We start from the raw sequence: 24,487 nt of genomic DNA, 5'->3' as shown, positions 1-24,487 counted from the left end.
GTTAGCAAGTTTGGTGGGCTACTAATAACCATCAACAGCATGAGAGCTTGGAAATGCCTAGTTACCATGACTTAACGGTCACATGGAATGTGACTGCGGTCATGACTCGTCAACTCCGGTATGGCGGTAATATGGTCACCGTAACAGCCCTAAGTCAAGGTAAATATACTGTCTACACCATATGTTTCGAAAAGAGTTTCATTTAGTTTAACTGTGAAGATGTACAACCTTATTGCTTTATTGTAAACTCAGACCAGAGAGAGCAAGAGAGAAAGAGAGAGAAAGAAATAAAGAGAGAGAGAGAGAAGAAGAAAAAGGAGCGAGAGGTAGAGTCTGAGAGTTGAAACCCTCCCTCTACAGGGCAGTGCTTGAGTCTCTCTAGTCAGAGGCGTCCGTCGGGTCTGTTCAGCCATGCAGTCTGTGGCTGCTGAAACCCCTCTTCTCTCATCAGTCTCTTACTCCTCTCTCACTGGCTGAGGATTCCCTGACTGGCTCTATCCAAGCTGCATTTAATTGAAGGGTGCCAGGTTGTAACCACCTAGCAAGCAGGGCTAATTAGCTCAGAAAGCTGTACTGGAGCAGGAGACTCACACAGCTACACCGCTGTCTAACGGACTGACTGGATGATAGAAACACACAGAACTAGATCTCCGGTGGAGGAAAGAGAGAGGGTGAGAGAGGGAGAGGAGACATTTACAGGCGACTGTGTGAGAGAATGAGAGAGAAGAGAGAGAGTTAGAAACAGCAGCAAGACTCAGAGTGTGAGAGGTGGAGAAATAGGAGGAGGGAAGGGGAAGGGAGGAAACGGGAAATGCAAAGCCAAGTGAGGGAGAGCGACGGGAAGCCTGCAGCAACAAATAAGACTGAGGAACGAAACAGGAGAGGTAAAGAGAGAGAAGGAGAGAGAGAAGGGATAGGGGGAGGGAGGTGGAAAAGAGGGGCCACGAACAGGAGAGAGGGCTGCAGGGTGAAGGAGTGAGAGAAAAGTTAGAAAAGTGAGAGAGGGGGTCAGGGGAAAGAAAGAAAAGAGCATAGAGAAAAACAAGTATAGAAGAGAAGGGGAAACAAGAGGCAGGAAGAAAGGGGGGAGGGAAGTCTTAGGTAAGAAAAAAAGAGCTGAAAAAAAGTTTTGTTTTGCGGTGGAGTCAGTCATAGATGAGGAAAACAGCTTGAGTGAATGGCTAGTTTGGAGTTGGAGAGCAGCGTGGAGGAGGAGGGGAGGAGAAGGAAACCAGTTGTTGTTTAAGGCGTTTTCCACAGCAGCCTCTACTCTAGACGGGCTGTTTTCATTCTGACATGTACTCAGACAGCACACGGATGGGACACTATAGATTCATTCATCAAAACACAACCGACTACTGCTACTGCCTTCACTGTGTCCAATACAGACCCACACTGTACCAGGGAGGACCAGGGGGGTACAGACCACCACCCACACACCCAGACCACCCAGAGTTGGACCTCAGAGGGGACATCAGCCTTCCTCCTTTCCCTGTGGAGCCAGAGGATATAGAACCTGGACTAGAGAAGTGTGAGAGAGGAGGTGAAGGAAGAGGAGATGGTGGAGGGGGAGAAGGTGGAGAAGGAGAAGGTGAAGGAAGTGGTGCTGAAGCTGGAGCTGGATGGGGTGTAAGTGGTCACAGTGCCCCACAGAGGAGGCCAGTGTTCACCGGGCCATGTCAGCATGATCAACCTCAGCCAGGCCAGTTTAGCCCCAGCCACCCCTGGAACTACAACCCTGCCCAGTGGACCTGCCCAGTGGAGCCTGGCCTGGGTCTGATTTTCTACTCCCCTGTGAAAGAACAGTGCGGCTATGTGGGACAGGGTGGAGGTGGCACTGCTGGGACAGGGATCGGGACACACCCATTCAACAGCAAGAGAAACGCGTCAGCCTCATCACTCCCCCTGGACCCGGCAAACACACAGTTCAGGGGTCAGCGGACCAAACACAGACAGGCTAGCTACAGCTACGGTCCTGAGAAACCGATCTGGGATCAGTCAAAATACAGACTAGAAAGACAGGTTAGCTATAGTCCACAGGAGCAACACAGACAGGCTAGTCTCTGTTTAGAAAAGCAGGTCTGGGGTCAGTCGAACCACAGGCTAGAAAGACAGAATAGCTTCAGTCCACAAGAAATACACAGCCAGGTTAGCTACATTTACAGTCCAGAAGACAAGCTGACACAACGACAGCTAGTCAGCTACGGTCCAGAACAAAAGGTCTGGGGTCAGTTGAAACACAGACAGACTAGCTACAGCTACAGTCCAGAGGAACAGGTCTGGGGATATGCTGGAGATGAACACGATCATTTGGACAGGTCTGTACCGCTTGAACAAAGAGAATTACACCCTCACATGCCAAATGGACATAGTGGTGGTGGTGGTCCCAGCCCCAGGCATGTGTACTCTCAGGGCGTGGGAGATAGAACTAACTACCAGGAGAGGACTACTAGATTAAAGGCTGAGGGAGCTGTAGGTTGGGCAGGAGTGGACAGCTGTAGTGGACGACATGTCCCTGCTGGCTCTGGCTCTGTTCAGAAGACTTTATTTTCCACTGAAGTCCCCCAGAAACAGTTGGTCAGCCAGCCCAGGCAGAGGAGTCATTGTGGGCCTGGCCTTGGCCATAGAACCCCAAGTCATGGAGCTACTGGACCAGTGCATGGAGCCACTATAGGCAGGGAAGAGAGATTCAACCAAAGGGCCAAACAGGCAGCAAGCCAGGGAGTCAACCAGAACCATGGAGGAGACCCAGACTTAGACCCCCAGAGACAGAGGGTGAAGCAGAAGGATGGTCAGGGTTCAGTCCGGAAAAGCCAGTGTTCGGTCTGGGAGAACCAGTGTCATGTCCGGGAAAACAAGGGTTCTGTCCGGCAGAAGGAGGGCTTGGTTCGGGAGCAGATCAGACAGGTGGTGTCAGACCTGGAGGGGGTCTTGGGAGGTCTCAAACAGGTCCATGTGGAGATGAAGGAGGTAAGAACGCTTTGCTGTAGACAGCCTGGTTAATCCAGAAAAAATGAAATTGAAAGCATCCCAGTGTTGTCTAATTTTTCATACCTTAGCTTGTCCATTGAGCTTTTGTCAATACTGTATGTTTAACCTAGCAGTTAGTCTGGTCCCAGACCTGTGTGGGGCCAAACATGGGAACTTTTCCTTAGACCATGGTTTAAACCATTGGTATGAAATGGCTTGCTGCTAGCTTTTCTCATCCGATGCTAAGGGCGGCCAGCTGATTAGATAATTATATCCGTTAACAAATTCCATCTCAGCGAATTAAAACGACTCCAGGAATCCACTAGGTGAAGCCTAGCATCCTCCTGGCTTCACTACTTATGAAACTGATGCTGTAAAAGACACAAAATCTGATTGTGCTTTCCTGTCAATTCTGTTACCCATGCTATTGATTGACTAGCCTTTATAGACATTCAGTCATTGCCTTTGACTTTTACAATGTCTGAATATAAAGTTACATGTTATATAATCCTCCTACTTTTTTCAGTCAAAGTACATGGATGTTTATTAAATGGATGAGCAAAAACTTTTGTCATATACCGTATCAGTCAAAAGGTTTTCTTTATTTTTTTTACTATTTTCCACATTGTAGAATAATAGTGAAGATATCACAACTATGAAATAACACATATGGAATCACGTAATAAACGCTAAAGTTTTAAGAAAATCTAAATGTATTTTATATGTTAGATTCTTCAAAGTACCCACCCTTTGGCTAGATGACAGCTTTGCACACTCTTGGCATTCTCCTAACCAGCTTCATGAGGTACTCACCTGGAATGCATTTCAATTCACAGGTGTGCCTTGTTAAAAGTTCATTTGTGTAATTTCTTTCCTTGTTAATGCATTTGAGCATATCAGTTGTATTGTGACAATGTAGGGGTGGTATACAGAAAATAGCCCTATTTGGGGAAAGATCAAGTCCATATTATGGCAAGAACAGCTCAAATAAGCAAAGAGAAACAACAGTCCGTCATTACTTTAAGACATGAAGGTCAGTCAATATGGAAAATGTCAAGAACTTTTAACTTTTCTTCAAGTGCAGTCGCAAAAACCATCAAGTGCTATGACTAAACTGGCTCTCATGAGGACCGCCACAGGAAAGGAAGACCCAGAGTTACCTCTGCTGCAGAGGAAAAGTTCATTAGCGTTACCAGCCTCAGAAATTGCAGCCCAAATAAATACTTCACAGACTTCAAGTAACAGACACATCTCAACAGCAACTCTTCTGAGGAGACTTAGTGAATCATGCCATCAAATTGCTGCAAAGAAACCACTACTAAAGGACACCAATCAGAAGAAGAGACTTTCTTGGGCCAAGAAACTTGAGCAATGGACATTAGACCGGTGGAAATCTGCACTTTGGTATGATGAGTTAAAATTTGAGATTTTTGGTTCCAAATACTGTCTTTGTGAGACGCAGAGTAGGTGAATAGATGATCTCCGCACGTGTGGTTCCCACCGTGAAGCATGGAGGAGGAGGGATGTTTGTGTGGGGGTGTTTTGCTGGTGAAGCTGTCTGTGAATTATTTAGAATTGAAGGCCACTTAACTGCCATGGCTACCACAGCATTCTGCAGTGATACGCCATCCAATCTGGTTTGCACTTAGTGGGACTATCATTTGTTTTTCAACAGGACAATAACCCAACACACCTCCAGGCTGTGTAAGGGCTATTTAACCAAGAATTTAACCAAGTGGTCATCAATGCAAAGGGTTTCTACTTTGATGAATCTAAAATATATTTTGATTTGTTAACACATTTTTGGTTACAACATGATTCCATATGTGTTATTTCATAGTGTTGATGTCTTCACTCTTATTCTACAATGTAGAAAATAGTAAAAATAAAAACCCTTGGATGTGTAGGTGTGTCCAAACGTTTGACTAGTACTGTATTCAAAATCCGTTTTGAATCTTGTATGATGTCAGGAGCCTAGTCAAGGAAGTATATTGTCACACTCCACTTAGACCATGGGTAACAAATTAAACCAAGCAGTTAGCCACATGGGCAGATTGTTAAATCAACAATCTGCCTCTGGTGGCTAAATTGGATGGTTGCTCTACCATTTAAGGTCTCTGATAGGTTGTTTCTTTATTTTGTTATAATATATAATTATCTGATCAGCTGGCCATCCTCAGCATCGTGTTGAAATTATTAATGCTTATCATTTTGAGTTCCGTCCATCTCATTTTCCATTGACTGTATTTACCAAGCCCTTGAAGTGTTCCAAAAACAATGTGATCTCACACTGAGTATACATTAAGAACAACTGCTCTTTCCATGACATAAACTGGCCAGGTGAATCCATGTGAAAGCTATGATCCCTTATTGATGTTACTTGTTAAATCCACTTAAATTTGTGTAAATTAATGGGATGAGACAGCTTAAAGAAGGATTTTTAAGCCTTGTGACAATTGAGACATGAATTGTGTGTGTCTGCCATTCAGAGGGCGATTGGGCAAGACAAAAGATTTAAGTGCCTTTGGAATTGTAGGAAGGTGTTACTAATGTTTGGTATATTCAGTGTATGTGAAATGAATGTGATCACTTGTGAAGTGTTCCAAAAACACGTTATTTTCACATGTGAAATCATGTGATTCATCTGTAAGTGAGGACCCAGCAATCATTTTGATGGATATGTTTTTATTATGAATTGTAATGAATTCATGTTCTTAGTAAAATAGACATAGGGAGAGGAGTTGACTGAAATGTACTCAGAGGACGAGGCTATGTAAACCGTAAGTCTATGTATACAATTTCAGCAGGGTCTATGCTTACATTGACATCTGAGACAAAGCAGACACAGATCAATGGACATCCTCTCTTTCTGTTTATGTAATGGTACATGACATTTAAATTACATTTGCATTCAGCTTTGCAGAAAAAAATACATTGCAGGCAAGTATGGAACAAGATAGCATTGCTTGTGTTTCACATCATTTCTTGTAGTTGCATTGATTTAAAGCTATTCACATGAACCTTTTGGCTAAAACCTGCTGCTGAAATTGGCAGAGACACAAGCAACACTTTAAAGAGCCTGTCTTGAGACAGGTTCTGAATTATGGTTTGCTTTTATGATGTCCATATGCAATAGGGCTGTAATATACAGTACGCTGTAAAACAAAATCTACATCTCATAACTCTTAGCTCTTAAGTGGCAATCAACTGACATGTCATATCATAATGTAGTATAATGTAGTGTTAATTAATGTAGTATAATGTATTAATATACAGTATTTTAGTAATGTAGTATATTGACTATGTATTGTCATTTAGGTGGTTGAACAGATTGATCTGCTGACAGCTAACATTGACCTGGAAGAGGGATCATGTAACAGTTCCCCTCATGGTGGTGACGCCATCCCCAAGCCCAGAGACTGCAGAGTCCTGATGTATAATCAGAAGACTAGTACTGGAGAGCAGATGTATACCCACAAGATTAGGACTGTTGACCTGAAGACTAATGGAGACCAGGGATTACTGTACAGAGACCCTGACCATACCGTCACCATACAAACTACCTCTCCGTCCCATGTCCTCACCGCATCAGTCATCAAAACCAACCGGGTTGGGGTCACAGCCCTGAGCCCCCTGAGCCCGAGCCCTTCCAAAGACTCCAAACAGGAAAGACGGGGGCTCAACAAAGACCCTCCTATACCTGGCCCTTCCAGAGACATAAACCATGTGACCCAGACCCCTGGGCTAGAACAGATTCCCTCCCTACCCCTACTATTACGGACCCACACCCCTATCCCCACAGCCATGGTTGGATACAGTGTCCCGTCTCGTAGGAGCCAGAAACCACCACTGTACCCCCACCCCAATGGACGGGTGGAGAGGCTTAATAAGGGTCTGGCTCCACCACCCTACCCGGCCCAGTCAGCCCTGCCGGTCCTGCCCCACCTGGCCCAGCCACCCTACCCTACCCACCCTAACCATCCTGCCCTGCCTCCCAGTGCCCTGAAGACACCCCCATACCTGGAGAAAAGCAGACCGAGCTCCAGCATGGTGTGAGGGGACAGCCTCACTTCCGTGGGGGCCGGGAACATATATGACAAGGACAGACCTACACTGAGAGGTAGTCTGAGAGGGACTGACCAGGGACATGGTAAGTGTGTTTGTGTGTGTGTCTGCTTATGTTGTCACTTGGGTGCTGGTGATGGGGGAAAAACTCTATAAAGTTATATATTGGGATATTATTTTTTATTTCTTAGTATTTTTTTACCACTTTTTCTCCCCAATTTCATGGTATCCAATTGATAGTTATACAGTCTTGTCCCATCGCTGCAACTCCTGTACGGACTCGGGAGACTCCTGTACGGACTCGGTCGAGAGTCGCGCGTCCTCCGAAACACAATCCAGCGAAGCCACACTGCTTCTTGACACTGTGCTAGCGGCACAGCTAGCACTGCGATGCAGTGCCTTAAAACTCTGCGCCATTTGGGAGGCCTCTGGGATATTATTTTTGATTATTGATCGTATTGTTTTGACTATATCGCAATATAATTTTAGATTGCTGTACCTGCACTAAAACTCCAGGATTTTTTCTTCATAGCTTGTTCTCCATCTTCTTTTTAATAAAGTAGCCAATTAGTTTTCAGCACTTTTATTTCCATGAATGATCAAAACTCGTTTTTATCATGGCTCTCTCTTCTCCCTCTGCAGAAGACATAGGTGAGCAATAAAATCACAGTATTGAATTAAAATGCATATAGAATCGTGAGAATTGCAATAGATATCATATCGGCACCTAAGTATTATGAGAATATCATATCGTGAGATCCCTAGCAATTCCAGCCCTAATGGGTTTCTTTGTGAGATCCCTGGCAATTCCCAGCCTTAATGGGTTCCTTCCTAATGGTTCTGACTCATGACTTCAAAGAAATAGAGAGCAGGCAGCTTGTGGTTTACACAACCTGGCTGCTGATGTACAGATGTAGGATCTTAATTTGATCACTTTCCTGCAATGCAGGAAATGTAAAACTAGTAGTTTTATCTAAAAAGGCTTATGTAGTTTGTAATTCCCACTTGGAAATTTCCAACTTAATTTTCACTTACCAAAAATGTATCAACCCCTACAAAAATGTAAATGTATTATAATCCACATAACACATAACTGGCTCAAATTAAGATCCTTCATCGATCCGATATATGTACGTGATGCATGTACTTCATGATGGTAGTATAACAATTTGATTATACAAAATAATATTTGAGCAGCTATATTTGTGAAAATTACTGCTTGTGTGTGTGTGTATGTGTATCTGTGTGTCTGCTAATGTTGATGTCAAATGAGTTCCCACTTCTCGTTATATCTTAGTCATCATGACTTCAGAGAAGTGGAGAGTAGGCTGGAGTTGAATCATTTCTTGTAACGAGACACTGACATCTGAGATTGATAGTGGAAACAAATGTCACTAAGTATTTATAGGATAACAGTCATGAGTCAATATATATCTGAGCATTGCGGGACTACAAAATAACTCCCTGACACATTTATCTTACTATCATTCACAGATATAATATTTATAAAGATTGTGTTACACATGAAAGATCTAATTGACCACCATCAAACATCACAAATTAAGAATTCCAGAACACGTGTCTAAATGGCTGCAGAGATTTACACCACCATGTATAAACATTTGAGTAGATAAGGTCCCAAAAAATACAATATTGTTTGATTTGGTAAAGAAGCGTGACAATTGGCACACTTTTATAATTTTTAACACTTAACAACACCTGATATAATGCCATTCATCAAAGCCCTGGGTCGGTATATAACGCCCCCTGTAGGCCAATTGTGAAAATGCATGTAGGGTACTAGGGGGTAACTAGCCCCCTCTAAGAACAATATCTAATTGCTGACACAAAAAAGCAACGTTTGGAGAAAAAAATTGGTATATGGATGAAAGTCATGCTTAGTCAAATAAACTATAAAGGGAAATAAATGGCTACAGTTTACACTTTTTTTATTATTTCATGAAAAGTAGATTTTTTTAAGTACCGGGGTAACTGCCCCCCTCCCCCCGGGGGTGCCAGTTACCCTGGTAGAAGATTATTGGATAGGATTTCACACAAGTGTGTTAAAATCCATTTCATTCTTTAGTAAGTAATACTTAAAAGCTAAGTACAGTTGTCTAATTTTAATTATTTAAATAAAATATGGGGGGGAAGTGGTGTTGCACATGTCACCATTAATATCCGCACTATGAGGAGATTTGATGTAAAGTCCCTCTTTTTAACTCACCTTTTTAACTCACATGAATTTTCTTTGTTCTTTCTTTGTTGTTAATTTTCGATACAATCCATTATGTACAAATGCACCTAATATTATTTGAATAATGCAAGATTTAAAACCCAGCAGTCTTTAAAATGATATTCAGGATCAAAAGGTTTTCAATAGTTGGAATAAAATATTGGAATGGAATATAACCAAAACTATTAAATGACATTGGAATATAACATTTCATACAATAACTTAACTAATTAACTCAGTGTAACATTGATGTGGCAACTTTCTTATGCTCTGCTATTGCACAATTCTAAATTGTACATAGGTCCCAAATAAAGCTATCCCCAGTAAAATTGGAGCACCCCTCATGAGCCCACCAATCCAGTCCCCACCTGTGACTGAAAACAGGGGGAGAGATGCCAATTGAAAAGCTCTCTTAAAAACGTAGCTAGCTATCTACCTACATAACATAAAATGCTGTGTCAAATAGCTAAAAGGTTATAAAGTAACATCAACTGTGAAGCTATCAGTCACTAGTGGAAACATTTACAACTGCAATTACGTTATTTACATTTACATTTAAGTCATTTAGCAGACGCTCTTATCCCTACAAATTGTGCCCACCTTAAGACATCCAGTGGAACAGCCACTTTACAATAGTGCATCTAAATCTTTTAAGGGGGGTGAGAAGGATTGCTTTATCCTATCCTAGGTAAAAGGTGGGGTTTCAGGTGTCTCCGGAAGGTGGTGATTGACTCCGCTCTCCCGTCGTGAGGGAGTTTGTTCCACCATGGGGGCCAGATAAAAGTTTTGACTGGGCTCAAATAGCTCAGTGGTAGGGAAGCAGGTTAGAGGTGGATGAACATCAGAGCCCTTGTTTGGGTGAGGGCTGATCAGAGCCTCACTAGGTGGTTCCCCTCACATTTAGGCAAGCACCATGGTCTTGTAGCTATATATTGTAGTTATCTTTTGAATGTATTTTACCTCAGACGATCTGATAGTAAGGTTGCTAGCTAGCACGCCTAGCAGCTTATGCTAACTAGCTAGCTGGCTAGCATTTTCTGCTAGTGAAGTTGCTAGCTAGCAAGTTAGCATAAACTAGCAATAACTGGGCCAGTCATTTTCTAAAAGACAGGTAGAAACACATTCGTAACACACTTGTCACAACGTGGCCCTTTGGGGGTGTATATCATGGCTCCCCCCTCTCTCACTCTCCCCACCACAAATGTTATGACTTTACGACATGTCATAAATATCTGGTAGAAACTGCCATGCAGTATTGAGGGAGAGAGTCTACCACAGGGCTGCCCCAACCCTCTTCCTGGATATCTACCGTCCTGTGGGTTATCAGTTAAACATAGTGGCAGGTCATTTTTTACCCTTTCGACAACACAAGGGTTAAATGTGAAGACTTATTTTATCAAATCAATCCTCTATGTGTAATTATTATTACGTGATTAAACTAATCATGTAAACTTTAATTAACTAGGAAGTCTCTATTTCCCGAATTGACTCTTCAGATATTTTCATATCTTATCAAAACAGTCACTTATTAATTAATTATTATTATTACCTCATCAGTTCTTATTAGTGAACGTTGCAAACCCTTGGATTTCCAATAAAACATTTCCATAACCCTAGTTTCCATAATGAATCAGCAATATACATATTGACCTAATGATTTATTTACTAGCTAACTAAATAATCACACAGTATTACATAACAAACAAACAGTAGATATTTGGGTTCTGCATGATACAAAGAAAAAGTCCCCGCGGACGATGCCGATATGGCAGCTTGGTAGACGAAGGAAAAGGGTGGGGACTGAGAGAGCGAGACAGAGAAAACGGATTCACTACACCAAGTGGATAATTATAATCATTGAAATGCTAATCCTTTGCACATGAACGGCCGCTTATTCGAGAATAATTTAAATGTATATATTTACGTATGTCGTTGTTGTCTCTCCGTAGAAAACAGTCGCTTGTCCTGTAGAGTTCATCAGAGTCTCTGGTAAACTTTCCCAGAAGACACAATGTCTTTCATAGTTGTAGGTGGTTAGAATGGGTACTTCAGAGTACATTTCGGAAATGTTCTTATAGAATCAATGCTTCGGCGGTTGCCGGCATTCTCGTTCTAGACACGTAATTTCTAGCTGCAGACCAGTAATTGTATGTCTAAGATTTGCTCTTATTCTGTAGTGATCGATAGTCTCAGAGTTGAACCATTTCCAGACGTGTAGCCAAAACTACAGCTGTATAGTCTCCGATGGCCTATAAAATTGTAGCCGTTCCAAGTGGGGACTGTCCCGGCGTTCTCTGACATGAACCCCCCCACTTTTTTCAATTTCCGCCTGAAAACATACCCAAATCTAACTGCCTGTAGCTCAGGCACAGAACCAAGGATATGCATATTCTTGGTACCATTTGAAAGGAAACACTTTGTGTAAATGTGAATTGAATGTAGGAGAATAGAACACAATAGATCTGGTTTAGATAATACAATGAAAAAAACATATGTTTTTTATTTTTTATTGTTGTATCATCATCTTTAAAATGTACAAGATAAAACAAACATTCAGATAGGATGATGGGGACAATTTCAGTGAAAAACATAAAAGGGCAACAGTACTTGTGCAAAGTTTCAGAATGAAAACTTCCAAAATGAGTGTGCTACATGAGTAGGCCAAATGTACCCAAGTGGCCAAATTGGTGAAGTTATACATTTTGAATGGAATAACTATATACAAAATACCAAAATAGTATTCTAACACACCCCCCAAAAAAATGTAGAAAAAAACATGAAAAAAATAGATACATTTACAAAATAACAATTTAAATATTTGGAAGACCCTCAGTCCTCTACACAATATTGTGCTGCTGATGCCAGGTGCCATAGCAGTCTCTTTCTGCTGTAAAGCAGAGGGTCACCAAGCATGTGGTGCAGGTGATGGGGGACCTCATTCTGCAAAGAACACAGTGACGCCTCCATGCTGTGCCCTTTTGGCCCTGAGGCACATCCATGCCTGCAGAAATACATTTTGGCAGATGAACACCACTTGTGGCAGGAGCTGGATGAACCAGCTTCAGTGGGGGATGGACACCTTGGCCCTGGGGGCTCCCATTCGGAGTCAGTGTCACTGTGAAAGAAAATGTTCAGTAAGAATAGTTTCACATATGAGCCCTGTATCAACAGGTATAATAAACATATATATATAGAGTACAGGGAACATAAGGTTGAATATATTATTATAGACCTGCTAGATCTACTGTCTCATTTATATTATGACATTTCAGCTAGATCTACTGTCTCTATTATATTACAACAGACCCGCTGTATTTACTGTCTCCATTTCACTTTGGCCATTGTTGTGGGCCTGCCCTCCCCTCAACAGCCTCAAATAGGCTATTTCATTTAACAAATAATATTTAATATTATTAATTTCAAATAACGGCATTAGCGTGAGAATAACTTACCAGTCCAAAACGATGTTCTCTCCATTCAAAAAATATTCCTCCATTTGGGAATCGCTAAATGAATCATCCTCGATCAATTTCTTCTAAAATTGTGTGTACATCTGTATATCTAGACTTAGATTTAGCTTTCCCTGACTTCGTCGCCATACTGATTGATATATAAACAGCTGAATATGCGCTTTACCAAAACAATGTTGTGCGCAACATGCGTGGCTCCTTCCGGTATGAATCGTCAATGGCGAATGAACCTCTTTACGCCGGAATTTACTACATGGGTTGGTCTTCCAAAACATAAACTTTACATATTGCCGTTTACCTCAGCTCATTGACTATCTACCCAGCTAGATTTCAAGACAATCAGTGGTCATTGGGTTAAAATACAGTCAATCAATGAAACAGCGGTCATATCATTGGTGCACAATGATGTCATTACTTGTTGTCTTTGCAGAGAGGTTAAAACTTCTTAGGGCTGCTGTCCCTGTACAGGGATCAACATCAGCGTAAATTTCAGAGTGACAACTAATAGTACTCGATACAACTCAAACTTTCATTAAAACACACATGCAGGGTACTCAATTAAAGCTACACTCGTTGTGAATCTAGCCAACATGTCAGATTTTTAAAATGCTTTTTGGCGAAAGCATGAGAAGCTATTATCTGATAGCATGCAACCCCCGGAATACCCAAAGGAGACGTAAACAGAATAATTAGCGTAGCCGGCGCTACACAAAACGCAGAAATAAAATATAAAACATTCATTACCTTTGACGAGCTTCTTTGTTGGCACTCCTATATGTCCCATAAACATCACAATTGGGTCTTTTGTTTCGATTAAATCCGTCCATGTATACCCAAAATGTCCATTTATGAAGCCCGTCTGATCAGGAAAAAACTGCTTTCAAAAACGCAACGTCATTTTTTTTAATTAAAAAAGTTGCCTATAAACTTTGACAAAACACTTCAAACTACTTTTGTAATCCAACTTTAGGTATTAATAAACGTTAACAATCGATAAAATTTATCACGGGGCGATCTGTATTCAATAGCAGCACGTTTTGAAATGATGGTCCATTTTCTCTCTCTCAAAACTTCCTGCTGTGTACTTGATGACAGGAAGTGCCTATTTGTCATCTGACCAAGGATTAACTTCAAAGCAAATGACAGTACTGGCGACATCGTGTGGAAGCTGTAGGCATTGTAAACTGGTCGGCCATCTATTTTCCCTTGCCATAGACAATACAGAGACTGGCGGAGGGATATTTTTTTTGTTTTTTTTGTGAACAGTTTTCCTTGGGATTTTGCCTGCTAAACACGTTCTTGAAAGCATTGTTTACCAATGGGGAATGCAGTCAGAGGCTATAAAGGTGCTGCAGATGACAGTCCTCCCAGTTCTCTCTTTGCTGAAGCCATGAGTGCACGTTTCAGTGCCCAACAGGTCGTAGATCTCATTTTTTCAGATGTCCAGGAGGAACAAGAGAACAATGATTTGGAAGAGGAGGAGGTATCTGAAGATGAAGATATGGAAGAATACAACCCAGAGCACGATGCATCCTCTTCAAATGAAGAAGAAATCCTCCAAGCTGAAAGAGAAACATTTTTGTCAAAGAACAGCAAAATAACATGGTCCTTGTCACCATATGACAACCAGGGCAGGATGGCAGCACAAATGTCATAAGGATGACCCCAGGGACCACAAGACATACAGTTGCACATGCCCAGGACATTGCCTCAACATTCTACATGTTCATAACACCAGCCATTGAAAAAATCATCCTGGAGATGACACATTTGGAGGGTTTCCGTAAACATGGAGACTACTGGAAAAGGATGGATGAGATTGACCTGCATGCCTACATAGGGCTGCTAATCTTAGTGAGTGTGTATATGTCCCGAGGCGAAGCTACATGTAGTCTCTGGATGCAGAGAGTGGAATGGCAATTTTCCGTGCCACGATGCCACCGAAAGCCTTTCACACTTTCTCAAGAATGCAACAATTTGATAATCGTGAGTCAAGACCTGCAAGACGTGTGAGAGACCAACTGGCAGCCATAAGAGGTCTGGGAGAAGCGGGTGGAGTATCTGTCATGCCTCTACAACCCTGGGCCTGAAGAAACAGGAGCAGCAACTGGTTCCATTCAGAGGTACATTTTTATTTTCATATCTGTAATGTAAGTGATTTTCACTGTTCATTTTATTATGTATTGCTGTAATATAATTGATTTATGTGATTGTTTTCTGTGACACTGATACTAATTACTGATAGTAATCTCTTTTGTCAAAAGGTCGCTGTCCTTTCCGACAGTATATGCCCAGCAAGCCAGCAAAGTATGGCATCAAGATATGGGTGGCCTGTGATGCACAATCCAGCTACGCTTGGAAAATGCAAGTCTACACAGGGAGGCCGTTCAGAGGAGGCCCAGAGAAGATCCAGGGGATGCGGGTTGTGCTTGATGTGACAGATGGACTGAGGGGGCAAAATGTCACGTGTGACAATTTCTTCACCTCTTATGAACTCAGCCAGCAGCTCCTGAAGAGGAAGATCACAAGGTTGGCACAGTTAGAAAGAACAAGCCTCAGCTCCCCCCTGCACTCCTCGCAACAAGGGGGAGAGATGCCTTCTCATCAACGTTTGCCTTCACCTCCACCACCACTCTAGTTTCTTACCTCCCAAAGAGGAACAAGAATGTGGTCCTCCTGAGCACACTGCACAAAACGGCTGAGATCAATGATCGTGAGGGCGGCCATCATCCTGGACTACAACCACAACAAAGGAGGAGTGGACAACCGGGACAAGGTGATTGGAATTTACAGCTTCAGGAGGATGACTGCCCGCTGGCCCCTGGTTATCTTCCATAACATAATTGATGTGTCCTCATACAATGCCTTCGTGATATGGAACAAGATCAACCCTACCTGGATGCCTGATAAGCGGAACAAGAGGAGGGTGTTCCTGGAGCAGCTGGAAAAGGCACTTATAACCCCACACATTCAAAGAAGGGAGTGCCTCCCCCACACAGCAGCCTCTGCAGCGCTTGTGAAAGCTGTTCAGGGGACTGAATCCTGTCCTGATCCACCTGAGGCTGCAGCTGGGACAGGCTAGAGGAGGAGTTGCCAATTCTGCCCCCAAAGAATGACTGTAAAACAAATACTATGTGCTGCACATGTGAGAAATACATATGCAAAGTCCATGCACACACACTTGCATACTGTCCTATATGTGCTAATTAGAGTTGACCTATGCAGTACCTTTAGCAATAATAATAATAATTGTAAACCTCTACTTTAGTAAAGAAAACAATTATGACAGGTGTGTTGTAATAAAAACGAGGAGTGTCCACTGACTAAATGCAGTCTTTCTGCATTGTGAAGATGGAAAACCCAGATATTCACCAAGTTTGTGATGAATGACAGGATATTTCTTCATGCAAAATCGATTAGTGGTTTAAAATTCAATGAAGCGCTTTATTTTAGGGGTTGAGCGAAGGTGGGTCATTTTTTACCCTTCGGACAAGGGGAGTGTACAGAATGTTAAGACTACACTTAATGATAGTCACAGACACGACACACTCATCCAACATTTTACTAATTTACAAGAAAAGTATCTACATTTTTTTTATCTAAACAAGTGGATCTTAAGGCATTCCTACTTGTATATTTAAAAACAAATTATAGATCTTACTTCATTGGAATATATCGATAACTTTTTCAAAATGTAAAAAAATGTGATAAACTTATCACAAAATTATTTTGTTGAAATATCTCCAAAAGCTGTGATGACACAGAGGACATTTTTTGTTGAGCAAAAGCAGTGGCAGCCAGGGAAAGTGATCTTAATATGAATTACAGTGGTGCGAGCAGTTACCCCAGGGGGCTAGTTACCCCCTAGTACACTAAATTTATTGATGTTTTGGGTCAACGCTTCCCCTGTGTTGGGTCTACATGGCCCCAAAATAGCTTGAAAGTGTTGTATTGGTTTGTGGAACACATTCCATAAACCAACACCATAAGGCCTTTTTATGTAATTTTTTACTTATGATCGCAACTGATTAAAAAACATAAAAAATTGTAGTAAGATTTTTATATTTTCACTGTCAGGTGTGCTCCCTCTCCGGCCTCTAGGTTACCAGGCTGCTCGTTATGGCGCACACTTGTCACCATCGTTACGCGAATCAGCGCATAATGACACTCACCTGGACTTCATATACCTGCCCTATATATGTCACTCCCTTTGGTCCCTTCCCAAGGCGTCATTGTTTCAGTTCTTGGGTCATATCTATGCGTTGTTTGTGTTACATGTTTGTTTCATTTATTTATAAAAAAACTCACTCCCTGAATTTGCTTCCCGACTCTCAGCGCACATCGTTACATTCACTTTCAAAGTTGTGTATTAAATACAAAGTCACCTTTTACACTTTTACACCCATGGAGCTGGTTGGCCATTTTGTAAAACTGTTATCCTAGAGTGTAATTGGTTAAATATGTACACTGTAGCTGGATATATTTATTTGAACATATCCTGGCTTTTTGTAAAAGTTTTGTGATCTTAACATAAAGGGACATCAGATTTCATGTCACATTTCTTAAAAGTGCCGTAGTATATATAATATATAAGCAGCATGAAACTTTGTATTTAATAAACCACTTTAAAAGTGAAAATATCAACATTATACTGAGTTTTCTGATGGTTTTTCATAATTGTTGCGATCATGAAGGAAAAAACAAAGGCCATATGCTGTTGGTTGATTGAATGTGTTCCCCAAACCAATACAAACATTTAAAGCTATTGTTGGGGCCATGTAGACTCAAAATGTCAATACAGGTAAATGTATATTCACAAATGGTGCTACAAGCCAACCTGAGGCTTGGCTAAAATGGCACAATATGAGTTTTTTTCAGCATGAAAAGTTATGTGTCAGTTTTCACGCTTCTATACCACATTGAACAATTTTCTAGCTTATCAACTGGACTAAAAAGAAAATAATGAGAGAGAAAGAGAGAGTGAGCGTTCCCTTTTGTGAAGATACTGTACTTCCCTCTTGTGCAGAATATGTGTAACTGCAATCTATTTTTTTTCTGGCCTGTGCCTTGTGTCTGTGAGTTGGGCAAGCACAATCTGGTTTTAATCATAACGCCTTTGGGCAGATATCAGAGCAGAATGAGGCAAACCAAACGCTAGCTTGTTATATTTGAGATGGTCACATAAACATGAGCAGTTCTAGACATTGTTTAACATGGCGAGAGTCAAAGACGCTGTGGATATAAAAAACAGCTTCCAGGGAGAAAAGGCCTGTGACTTCTGGTTAAAGCTTTGAAAATAGGCTTTGAAATAATGGAGAAGTAGATAGATTTTTTTGTAGAAATTGTTTCTTGTAAATCGCTTGTACTACACAACTATGGTTATTTTCTACGCAATACATTTTGCAGTGTTAAACTTACACTTACAGTAAAGAGTGCATTTTAACACCATCTCAGCCTACATATGGTGCTAGTCTACAGTATTCTGATTATAGTGTTAATATTGAGTGTTAACGTAAAACTCTGCCATGTAAAAAATTAACACTGCAGTACACTTGCCAGTGTTACTGAAATGTAACACTATGGGGTAAGTAACACTCACAATGTTATTTATATTCAACACTAGTGTTGATCTAAAGTTAACTCCTATTAGTGTTAAACAAAACACTGTTGCAGCAAGTCATTTTGGATGTTGTTTTAACACTGTATGGTGTAAATCCTAAATTGCATATTTCATATGGTGCCTTTTCTTTTTGATGGAATAGTGAAGTTACCACCCATGACTAAATTTGTTAGTAAGAGAGACATGGTTGTTTAATTCATTATTTTTAAAGGCCTGTGGCTTTCACCAAATAAGTATCTAGGTGAAGGTAATCTTTAAAATTGTACTTTATGACAATTCATTTGTTGTCCTTAATTAAGCCATTTTGCCACAAATTTGGAAGTATGTTTGGGGTCATTGTCCATTTGGAAGACCCATTTGAGACCAAGTTTTAACTTCCTGACTGATGTCTTGAGATGTTGCTTCAATATATCCACATAATTTTACTTCCTCATGATGCCATCTATTTTGTGAAGTGCACCAGTCCCTCCTGCAGCAAAGCACCCCTACAACATGATGCTGCCACCCATGTGCTTCACGGTGGGGATGGTGTTCTTCAGATTGCAAGCCTCCTCCTTTTTCCTCCAAACACAACGATGGTCATTATGGCCAAACAGTTCTATTTTTGTTTCAACAGACCAGAGGACATTTCTCCCAAAAGTACAATATTTTCCCCCATGTGCAGTTGCCAACCGTAGTCTGGCTTTTTTTGTGGCCGTTTTGGAGCAGTGGCTTCGTCCTTGCTGAGTGGCCTTTCAGGTTATATCGATATAGGACTCGTTTTACTGTAGATATTTTCTTTTTTATCTATTACCGCTCCTCTTCTCTGTTGTCCTCAAAAGCACATATTGTACTTGTAGGATTAGCCTTGGATGAAAGAAATAACAGGCAGAGATTTAATTGGACTCATATTGGACTTATACATTGGAGGCATGACCTTTTATCTTATATTCCTACTCCTCCATCTACAGTAGCAAGGCTGAACAACAAGGACACGTACTTAACCTATGAGTTCATCCTCCTTGACACTATCTAAGTTTCCATCACTACTTAATTAAAGACTGTACAATACAGAAATGCCTTTATGGAAGGAGAAATACATTCTTAAAAGTCTAAGGCGTTGGGAGGGGAAGTTCCAAGCTGACATATTAGTGTGTAGGCTAAACCTTTCGGATGCTACAGACGTTTTCATGAGAAGACCGATTTTTGGGATTTCCTAGTCTGACAAACAGAGCTGTAAGCTCTGCCACTTTCCACCACAGATGCAGAAGGGCGACATAGGTGGATGCTGTGGATTGAGAAGCAGCCCATGCAAAAACATGACAGCTCTAGCTTAAACTGATGGATTTTGATGTGAATTTTTTTATTATGTTACATAGATTTGTGCACTCGTGTGTCAATAGACTCTAGGGAGTTAAATGTATATCAATTTATTGGCTACACTGGGGAACAAGGTCAATTCAATTCAGCAGGAGAGCTGAAATTGTAAGAATTTAAATGGAATTGACCCCAACCCTTCTGGGCAGATGCTCTTGATACAGAATGTAAAGCCACTATTGGTAATTTTAGTTATGTTTTTAACCAAAACAGTGCCTTCAGAAAGTATTAACACCACTTGACTTTTTCCACATTTTATTGTTACAGCCGGAATTTAAAATGGATTCCGGCTGTAACAATAAAATGTGGAAAAAAAGTCAAGGGGTGTTAATACTTTCTTACTCTTTTTTTTGTCACTGGCCTACACACAATACCCCATAATGTCAAAGTGGAATTATGTTTAATAATTTTTACTAATTCATAAATAATGAAAGGCTGAAATGTCTTGAGTCATTAAGTATTCAATCCCTTTCTTATGGCAAGCCTTAATAAGTTCAGGGAGTAACAGTTTGCTTAACAAGTCACATAATAAGTTGCATGAACTCTGTGTGCATTAATAGTGTTTAACATGATTTTTTGAATGACTACCTCATCTCTGTACCCCCACACATACAATTGTCCCTTAGTCGAGCAGTGAATTTCAAACACAGATTCAACCACAAAGACCAGGAAGGTTTTCCAATCCCTCATAATGAAGGGCACCTATTGGTTGATGGGTAAAAAAGAAGAAGAAGCAGACAATGAATATCCGTTTGAGCATGGTGAAGTGATTAATTACACTTTGGATAGTGTAACAATACACCCATTCACCACAAAGATGATTTTTACAGCGTTTAATGGCTGTGATAGGATAAATCTATTTATAATCACATTTATTTATATAGCCCTTCGTACATCAGCTGATATCTCAAAGTACTGTACAGAAACTCAGCCTAAAACCCCAAAGAGCAAGCAATGCAGGTGTAGAAGCACGGTGGCTAGGAAAAACTCCCTAGAAAGGCCAAAACCTAGGAAGAAACCTAGAGAGGAACCAGGCTATGAGGGGTGGCCAGTCCTCTTCTGGCTGTGCCGGGTGGAGATTATAACAGAACATGGCCAAGATGTTCAAATGTTCATAAATGACAAGCATGGTCAAATAATAATAATCACAGTAGTTGTCGAGGGTGCAGCAAGTCAGCACCTCAGGAGTAAATGTCAGTTGGCTTTTCATAGACGATCATTAAGAGCATCTCTACCACTCCTGCTGCCTATAGAGTGTTGAAAACAGCAGGCCTGGGACAGGTAGCACGTCCGGTGAACAGGTCAGGATTCCATAGCCGCAGGCAGAACAGTTGAAACTGGAGCAGCAGCACGGCCACGTGGACTGGGGACAGCAGGTAGTCCTGAGGCATGGTCCTGGGGCCCAGGTCTTCTGAGAGAGAGAAAGAAAGAGAGAAAGAGAGAATTAGAGAGAGCATACTTAAATTCATTTGGGACACCGGATAAGACAGGAGAAGTACTCCAGATATAACAAACTGACCCTAGCCCCCAGACACATAAACTGCTGCAGCATTAATACCGGAGGCTGAGACAGGAGGGGTCAGGAGACACTGTGGCCCCATCCAATGATACTCCCGGACAGGGCCAAACAGGAAGGATATAACCCCACCCACTTGCCGAAGCACAGCCCCCACACCACTAGAGAGATATCTTCAACCACCAACTTACCATCCTGAGACAAGGCCGAGTATAGCCCACAAAGATCTCCGCCACGGCACAACCCAAGGGGGGGGTATACTAACCTAAATGGCAGAGTGAAAAGAAGGAAGCCTGTCCAGAATATTCCAAAACATGCATTCTGTTTGCAATAAGGCAACTGCAAGAACGTGGAACTGAAATTAACTTTATGTACTGAATACAAAGCATTATGTTTTGGGAAAATCCAACACAGCATATCACTGAGTACCATTCTTCATATTTTCAAGCATTGTGGTGGTTGCATCATGTTATGGGTATGCTTGTCATCGGCAAGGACTAGGGGGTTGTCTAGGATAAAAATAATCTTAATAAAGTTAAGCACAGGCAAAATTCTAGAGCAAATCCTGGTTTAGGCACTGTATATCATTAATTTAAATGACCATTGACCATTAGTTGTATTGTAGATTGCAATTTTAAGTGCTGTGTTGTTGTCTTCCTCAGGAGCCCTGACGTGGTGAAGAGATTACTTCAGTCAGTGATGGACACAGAGACAGAGCTTGGCCTGAAGATGGGGGTATTTCCAAGGGTGAACGCTCTAGACAGACAGGAGGGGAAGGGGATTCCACATTACAGAATGAGATGCACAGACCTGAGACACAGCATGCAGCAAGCACTTCAACCTAACATATATAACTTAAAACAGCAAAAAGACACATTTCTGATACAAGTTGGACAATAAAGTATTATATTCATAACTAAACCCTACTTGAATTATACAACAAAGGTTATCAACCAAAGAATCTGTTGAAAAATGAGAATCGATGTTGGAAGTTATATGATTATAGTATCTATATTCATGTTTAGAAATGTTTATTTTAAAATGTTCTGAGATATTAGAAAATTGTACTGTCCGAAACATCCAAATATAAATAATTCATATTGACAACTGAATGTCTTACATTTGTTACATTTATGTATGGATTAAAAAACAACAATGACCTAATAATGGACATTGATTTTGATTTGAAATGATTTATGTTCTGGTATGGCACCAATGGAAGACAGTAGTCTGTCTCAGTATGTTTCTTCTCCACTTGACTCTCTGTATTTCATGGCACTAGGGTCTAAACTGCCTTTGCCTACATCCCAAATTACACCCTATTCCCTATATAGTGCACTACTTTTGATCATAGCCCTATGATGGGAGTCATTTGGAACGCAACCTGTATGTCTCTTGCTGTCTTTATGCCATGGCACAGACTGCTGTGTGTTGGAGCCGTCTGCACGTAGGCCTGCTAACCTCTCTGTCTCTCTGTTTATTTAAGTCTTGTCTGAGAGTTTCACCAATTCGGACGGGTTTTACAGTTTTGAAACTATTCTATTGGGCCCAGTAAGCCACGCAAGCTCAATCAAGCACAGATAAAGTGTTTGAAATTATTTCAAATAGTATTTGAATCCAAGTCTGCTCAGTGTCCAGCTCTCTCTGTGGTTTACAAACCCTGTTTCCTCCTGTCACTCCAGTCTCCTCCACCCTCACCACAGAAGAGCTCTCTTTCTCCTCTGTTGACGTCAAGCCCTGTTGACCGATGACGAATGTACTGAGTGTGTACCACTACAAACTGTTAGTCACACCCGCAGGAACGCCACACGGTACAGTAGTTACGTGTCTCTGGCCGTGTCTCAGACGCTTTGTCCAAAATGGCACCCTATTTATTCCATATGTAGTGCACTACTTTTGACCAGGGATGCAGGCTCAGACTGTCCTGGAAAGAGTGATTGTGTGGTGATTGGGCGAGAGGGGTGAGGTTGTGAGTAGAGGCTAAGCCACTGAGGATTAGGGAGAGCCACAAGGTCAAAGACGCACACACATCTGTTCTAAGGTACCGTAGCAGAGGTAGCCTACTTTTAGTCACTTGCAGGAAAATCTTTTGGATGTTCAAATTAGTTCGAAACTAATGTGCACTGTTCAACCACATTCTATATGGTTTCCTTATCATTCTAGCACTTATGCAAAACAATAATTACAATGTAGAAATCTTCCAAATGATGAGAAACCACCTCTCATCCTATTCAATAGCTAAGCATGTTTGGTCATTAAGTTGCTCTCATACAAAATTGTGTGACTTTTCTAGTTCTCCTATTCTTTTGCAATGTTTTACACAAATACATATTTTGATTTGTAAAGACAGGCCATGGAGGCCCAGGTCAGAATAAAACATTTAAATCTCCTCTTCAAAGCCAAGTTGACTGACTTCTCTGCAGTGCTGGTACAGGATCTTGATCCGCTGGATCTAGATCAAGATCTATATAGATCTCTATAGATCTATATATAAAAAAGTATTATTCACCTCAAATCTGAAATCCACAACAGAAGCTAGCCAGAAGCAAGCCAAAAGCTAGCCAGAAGCTAGCCAGTTTACTGGCTAATGTTAGTATTCAGCTAACCACGGTTGGCGGTCGTCAGATATCCGTTAGCTCTTTGGAAGTATGTTTGGGGTCATTGTCCATTTGGAAGACCCATTTGAGACCAAGTTTTAACTTCCTGACTGATGTCTTGAGATGTTGCTTCAATATATCCACATAATTTTACTTCCTCATGATGCTGGAATCTAGAATTGTCTCTCCAGACGTAACTACCCTTAACCAACACAAAAACATCCTGTGGCGTTCTGCATTAGCATCGAACAGCCCCCGTGATATGCAACTTTTCAGGGAAGTTAGAAACCAATGTACACAGGCAGTTAGAAAAGCCAAGGCTAGCTTTTTCAAGCAGACATTTGCTTCCTGCAACACAAATTCAAAAAAGTTTTGGAACACTGTAAAGTCCATGGAGAGTAAGAACACCTCCTCCCAGCTGCCCACTGCACTGAGGATAGAAAACTCACCACCGATAAATCCACTATAATTGAGAATTTCAATAAGCATTTTTCTACGCCTGGCCATGCTTTCCACCTGGCTACCCCTACCCCGGTCAACAGCACTGCAACCCCCACAGCAACTCGCCCAGGCCTTCCCCATTTCTCCTTCTCCCAAATCCAGTCAGCTGATGTTTTGAAAGGGCTGCAAAATCTGGACCCATACAAATCAGCCAGG

At 41.4% G+C, this 24,487-nt stretch overlaps 1 protein-coding gene across 1 annotated transcript; it reads left to right on the top strand.

Moving 5' to 3' along the window:
- The first annotated feature begins 318 nt into the window (after positions 1-318).
- On the top strand, positions 319-23,631 carry LOC115102891 (uncharacterized). Its single transcript, XM_029623306.2, has 3 exons — positions 319-2,970; positions 6,289-7,120; positions 21,896-23,631. The coding sequence occupies exons 1-2, from the start codon at positions 1,297-1,299 to the stop codon at positions 7,024-7,026; spliced, it is 2,412 nt and encodes an 803-aa protein (XP_029479166.1). The 5' UTR covers positions 319-1,296; the 3' UTR covers positions 7,027-7,120; positions 21,896-23,631.
- Positions 23,632-24,487: the final 856 nt, after the last annotated feature.

This window comes from Oncorhynchus nerka, linkage group LG20 (genome assembly GCF_034236695.1).
Source record: "Oncorhynchus nerka isolate Pitt River linkage group LG20, Oner_Uvic_2.0, whole genome shotgun sequence".
NCBI classification, from domain to species: domain Eukaryota; kingdom Metazoa; phylum Chordata; class Actinopteri; order Salmoniformes; family Salmonidae; genus Oncorhynchus; species Oncorhynchus nerka.
The sequence above is the reverse complement of the archived record's forward strand: the minus strand, read 5'-3'. Positions and strand labels throughout refer to the sequence as shown.